General features: G+C 35.4%; 1 protein-coding gene across 1 annotated transcript; it reads right to left on the reverse strand.

The window, feature by feature from the left end:
- Positions 1-4,850: 4,850 nt before the first annotated feature.
- On the reverse strand, positions 4,851-5,889 carry LOC145602757 (uncharacterized). Its single transcript, XM_081658919.1, has 2 exons — positions 5,614-5,889; positions 4,851-5,258 (listed from the first exon to the last, which is right to left on the reverse strand). Exons 1-2 carry the CDS (start codon positions 5,767-5,769, stop codon positions 4,851-4,853), a joined length of 564 nt encoding a protein of 187 aa, XP_081515045.1. The 5' UTR covers positions 5,770-5,889.
- Between the last annotated feature and the right edge of the window lie 326 nt (positions 5,890-6,215).

A 6,215-nucleotide genomic window follows, 5' to 3' on the forward strand; every position in this document is an offset into this window, starting at 1 on the left:
AACTTTAACATGTACTAGAAACCATTTAGGCATTAACCTTTGGTTCGATGTCTATTGCAGGCCGATGAGCCCAAACCGAAGTCATATGACATAGACGACTATAGGGAGATGCAGGATGCCTATAGAAGAAAGTATGATCATATTTATGCATCACCCCTAGTTCAAGTTTTTTCTGTCTCCATCGACACAAATTTTGATGATGAGAGACCATGTAAACTCTATGGTTCGATTCGAGCCACTGAAGGAGAAGGTGGTGCCAGCTTTAGTCTCTATGACCGAGACCATGACAACCCGGAAACAATCTTGAAACATGGCTACTTGTCCCTAATTGGACCACAATGCAACAATGATTTCCCATGCTCACTAGGCACCCCTAGCACAAAATTGGATCTGTATCTAAAGGATAAAACTCGAAACATTGAATTCATCAAAGCACAGCTTAAATTGGATTCTAACACTAACACTGAAGAGGCATACGATAAACTTGAAAAAGCTGTAGTCCAAGGTCAACATGGGTTTGCTTCCATTTACTATGCTACATTTCGGTTTGCAGCTTTGGCTTTTGTGGAGGTTGCAATCTTTGCCAAGTATGATGAGAGTCGGCCGTTTTGTGACGTTTATGGAAAGATTGTTGCTGGTTATGCCAACAGCAAAAGCTACAACAATTGCGAAGATGATAATATGGAGAGTACACTGTTTAATAAGTCAGCTGATGAATTTGTGCGAACCCCTATTTCTACACCACTTAGCCTCTCGAGATGTGTGGTGGCAGTGCCGGTGCATTCCTCTCTTAAAATTCAAGCACACTTGTGGGATTTGCATTTGCAAGATGGTCCGTTTGCTAGCGGTTTTGTAGAATTTTTAGCAGCTCCTTTCAGTGCCTCTAACAAGTTGATTTTTGGAGAAGGTGGTTCTGTTGTTGTGGCCGTCACATGGGACAATGCTTTTAAGCGTGTTTATGATGCCAAAGATCTAACCGACTACGCGGATGAGGAGATTGATCATGAGACCAAGGATAGAGATAATGCACAGAAAAACTCCCTGGTAAGTGGATCTAGTAAACTAGTTATTTCTAAAAAAAAAAAAAAAAAAAAAAAAAAAAAAAAAAAAACTACACTATGTCCCTTATTAAAGCACATTGCCCACTAAATTACACTCCTAACAACCACTCATCCTATTTTAAAGTTTATTATATTATATAAACCCCACCTTTTTTAATTACCGCGCTAAAGGATGTGTTGCATCTAAAAGATAACGGAGGAAGTAAGAAACAACGTAAAGGATTTTTTTTTTTTTGGCCTAAATTTCTAAGTTTCCGTTTAATCTTTGATGTTATTTTATATTTAGTTCAGGAAACTTTAGTTTTCTACATTATACTTTCCTATCCTAGGCTATTGTATACAAAAAAATTTGATAATAATCATTATTATTTGCAAATGTTGGCTTAGCTTAGATAATTTAGTACGTAAAAGACTCATAATTTGGGCTAGTTGATTGTCTTATATCTCTATGTCTACTCTGAAGCTCCCAACTTTTTAATTAGATGTGAATTCAGTTTTTTTAATTAATTGGCATCTCTTTCATTTTCAGGTGCTTTCTGATCAACTACTTCCATTATCCAAAAAAGCCTTGAGGTACATTGGTTTATGTCTTTTTGCTTCTTGGAGTGCATGCATGTACTATATATATGACTTCTTTTTTTGTTGGACTTTAGGAGCACACATTCAGTTTCTGGATACGGAATGGTTGAGGTGCTGTCAGTATTTATCGATAGCAAAGCTAATGCAAGTCCTTCCGTTTGTGGCTTGGTTGCAATCAACCAATATCTAGAACTTTGTGTATTTGACCGAGACATAAGTGATCCCGAATTTTGTTCACCTGGTAAGCGCATGCTATCTTTAAGAGGTGGGCGGACTCTCTATTTTGAAATGTATTCTAGCATTAGATTATATCTTAAGGATCCAGTTAAGGATCTTGAAATCAGCAACGGGAAGATGGCTTTGTGTCCCTCGTTTGAGTGGTATGGCAAGCGCATATGCTCAGTGATTGAAGGTGCGCATGGATATGCAGCGGTGCACTGCATTATCTTTGACAATGGATGTGCGGCATTCATAGACATGACCATCTTCATTGATGATCCATCAATTCAGTCATCTGCCAATGTATATGGGTGTGTTTTTGCTCGGTATGGCAGCCACGATTATTCGAGTGTCTATGACAAGAAATATTATCAAACCAGACTCTTTGACAAACCACAAGCTCAGCCAATCGAGCTAACCACAAAGTCATCTAAATTCCGAATTCCTTTGTCAAAATCAGCTTTATCGATGCCTATAGACGACTCCCTAATAGTAGAAGCAAATTTGTGGGTAGCAAATCCATATCAAGAAGATGTTGCTGTTTGTGGGACCGTAGAGTTTGAAGCTGATAATAAGAACACGTCTTGCTTTGTCCATAAAGAAATTCATGGACAAGGCTACCGCATTCAAATATCAATTAAATTTGCTGACATAAGTCATGATTTTCCAAATTATGAACCTCATTGACTTAGCTTGTGTTTTGCCGTGATAGATAGATAAGTCATATTCATATTCTATATTATATTTTTTTTGCGCTTTGTTTTCTATAACTGGTTATTACTTCGTCCAATCCTTTAGTTTGGTTTCATTTGAAATTAAGGAAGACATTAAAAAACACTCGTAAATATCAACAAATAATACATAACCATTCACACTTTACAATTCGATTATTTCAAGATTCTCACTTGACTTTTGTATACGATTAAGAAATATTAATATCCTTTGTAACACTTTGAGTACTTTTTGATAATTTTCGGGTAATCTTTTATATAAGTATAGAGTTAATTAACCACATAAAAGAAGGTATAAAGAATGTACCATATGCAACAACGATTATACATGTATTTATCAATAACTATATACTAAAAGACACACCAGCAATGACACGTGTCATTTTCTGGTGTGTCCTTTAGTTTTTTGTTTTAAAAAAAAAAATAAAATAAATCTTTAGCAAACAAATCTTATACATAAATAAAATAGCAAAATAATACACAAATAAAAGATTTGACAAATCTTATACATAAATAAAAAGATAGCAAAATAATACTTACTTCCTCCGTTTTCTTTTACTTGCAACACACCTTTTAAGCACGCAATTTTAGGAGATGATTAGTGAGGGTAAACGAGCGACTTTATCAATATAATTTTTACACGAAAATTAGAATAGGGTTAAGTATCACTTGTAAAAATTATAATGAAAAATTTATCCGTTTACATTACATAAACTCGACCTCAAAACACGTGCCACAAGTAAAAGAAAACGAAGGAAGTACATACATAAGAGATTTGATATGTCTTTCCATAACATAGACGGAGTAAATTGGCAAAATTAAAAACTAAAGTACAAAAAAATATAGTAAGGGCCTATTCATATTTACTAAACTGAGCTGAACTGAACTGAACTGAACTGAAGTGATTGGAGCTGAACTGAATTGAACTAAACTGATTGGAGCTGAACTGAACTGAACTGAAGTGATTGGAGCTAAACTGAACTGATTGGAGCTGAACTGAACTGAAGTGAACTAAATTGAGCTGAAATGAATTTTTTATGTGATAGGGAAATTAAGAGCTGAACTGAACTGAACTGAACCGAACTGAAATTAAGTAAATGTGAACATGCCCTAAATCAGATTTTTAATATAATTGTTCCATAATATTATGTACTAATTATTGCAACAATAATTTTATTAATTTATATATAATTATGTGTTAAAAAATCCAAGAAAGTTTTTTGAATTTCAAATATTAAAAAATACATTAAATTAAAATTTTGATGTATCCTTCTACAAATAAATATTAACAACTAAAAATCAATGAAAGAGAAAAAAATCAGGTTCTTAACATAACATAATTTGTGATATACATAGTGACTAGGGATGGGTACCGGTTTGGCGGGTGGCGGGGCAGGGATATGGATAAAAACCATACCTTCCATGGGTGATGGGGCAAGGGTGGATTTTAGGTTGTACCCGCCCCATCCCCACCACATACCTATTGATATATTTTTTAAAAGATAATTATATACTTTTATGCTATTTCATATAAATAATAAATAATAATGTAAAATAAAGTAATAAATGTAATACATTATAATATATATTTATAAAAAAAAAATTAAAAAGTGTAATATAAAACAATGAATTTTTTTTGTTGTAATTTAAATTATTTAGTGTTGTTGTATTTGGGAGGTGGGGATAGGTGGGGGTGAATATCCAAGTGGGGAGTGGGGTGGGGTGGGGATGCATGGTTTTAGCACTATATTAGACTTGGCGGGGTGGGGATGGTTTTAGCATTAGACTTGGCGGGGTGGGGATGGTGGTTGCTTGATTCACAATTCACTGTATTGTCAATTGTGACTTCTATATTCAACCCTAGGCAAGGCTATTATTTATAGATCATATCTCTAAATAATAGCCCAAGTCCAAATCCAAGCCCACTTCCTAATCCCACTCAAACTATACTTAGCCCACTCATGCTTATGACTAATTGATTGCTCATGAGGCCCATTAATGGGCCTCTAACTTGCTTAACCCAATACCCTTGTGTGTGACCAATATAGGATCCATTCTAAAGGGCTTTGGGCTATTTGACTAGCCCAAAGATCATCTCTCATAGTCTAGAAACAGAGGATGACGCCCCAATAGAATGAACTTATTATCTCCATAATAGTGATCCTTGATATATCTAGTAATTGCACTTATCGAAGACACAATTCCTTCAACAGGAACAAGTCCCAGGGTTCCGATATATTAAGAAGGCTGTAGTCTAATTTCAAGATGTAGACGTAATTGAAAATACCAATTTGGTTCTAGCAGTCACAAACGCATTTCCAGATACTTCTCTGTTAGTTTCGTTGTTGCTCAAAGCTGATCCGATGTCATTTCTAGGATTCCTTGATTCCATGTGAGGACGCTTTACTCCCAAATTGTTTCCAAGCATTCTTTCTTCTTCTTCAGCGTGTGCAAATGAAGAATGCCCTCTGACTTGATTATTTGATGCACATGCCTTGCTCAAAATAATGCAGTCATCAGATCCATTATTTTTGGATGCAACAGGACCTTTTACACCAACATTACTTCTACCCATCATGTTGTTCCCATGCCAAGATGACAAGTTAGCCTCAAGAGTGGTTTTGGAGGTCTTCCTAGTCAGTCTCTCAAATTGGTCTCCTTGGCCTCCCTGCACAAAGTGTAGATAGCAATGAGCACTTATATCAAAAGTACTGCTCCCTACTGGCTAGGAAGCCACACAATGAACAAAACTAACTAGGAACCTTGGAAAGTTGAACAATTAGAAAACACATCACAGCACTAGTCAAATTCAATCAGTTGTGATTCTAAAGATCTATCAAGGTGCTTATACTACATTAATTTCCCTCCTCCCCAAAATGAAGATAACGTAAGGTATAATTAGTACCGTAGACATTCATATGAATAATCGGAAGATGTGAGGATCTGAAAATTGAAATGAACCAGTAATGTAAACATGAGAGTCACTAGAAGATGAAATTTTCAAGGCCGTAGATCAAACATACCAATCCACTCGTATTTACTTTGGAAGACTGCTGAATAAGGGCACGAAAATATTTTGATTGCTTGATCTTGACATCAACATCTGCATTCATGGAGAAAACTTTTCCAGGAGGTATGCCTGCTGCTTCAAATGCTTGGCTGTTACACAAATGGCACATAGTACTTAAAAATAAAATAAAATAAAATAAAAAATTGAAACATAGAGATGAAACACAAACTTCCACAGGATAACAGATAACTGCTGCACAGAGAAAATTACAAATAAATTGATTCTGCCAAGAAAAGAAAGCATTAAACCTACATATCAATCACAACTATTGTCAAGGATAAGGGAAATATCTCCGTAACACTTTATTGGATCATATATTAAAAGAGTAGAGTCTGCATTACGGACATTAGAAATAATTGACATCTAGCTTGTTGCTGTTGTCAACAGTTAGAGCATCAGAAAATGAGTAAGAAAGAGGAAATGCAGATATGTTCCCCACCATCTTGATAGGTTGGGACACAATGGCTTCTGCAGGAACCAGTGTTTCCTACATGATCTCTAACTAGGTCATTCAGAAAGCCACTAATAAATCTCACTAATAGCTACTCTTGTAGC

This window comes from Chenopodium album, chromosome 21 (assembly GCF_948465745.1).
Source record: "Chenopodium album chromosome 21, dcCheAlbu1.1, whole genome shotgun sequence".
NCBI lineage: Eukaryota > Viridiplantae > Streptophyta > Magnoliopsida > Caryophyllales > Amaranthaceae > Chenopodium > Chenopodium album.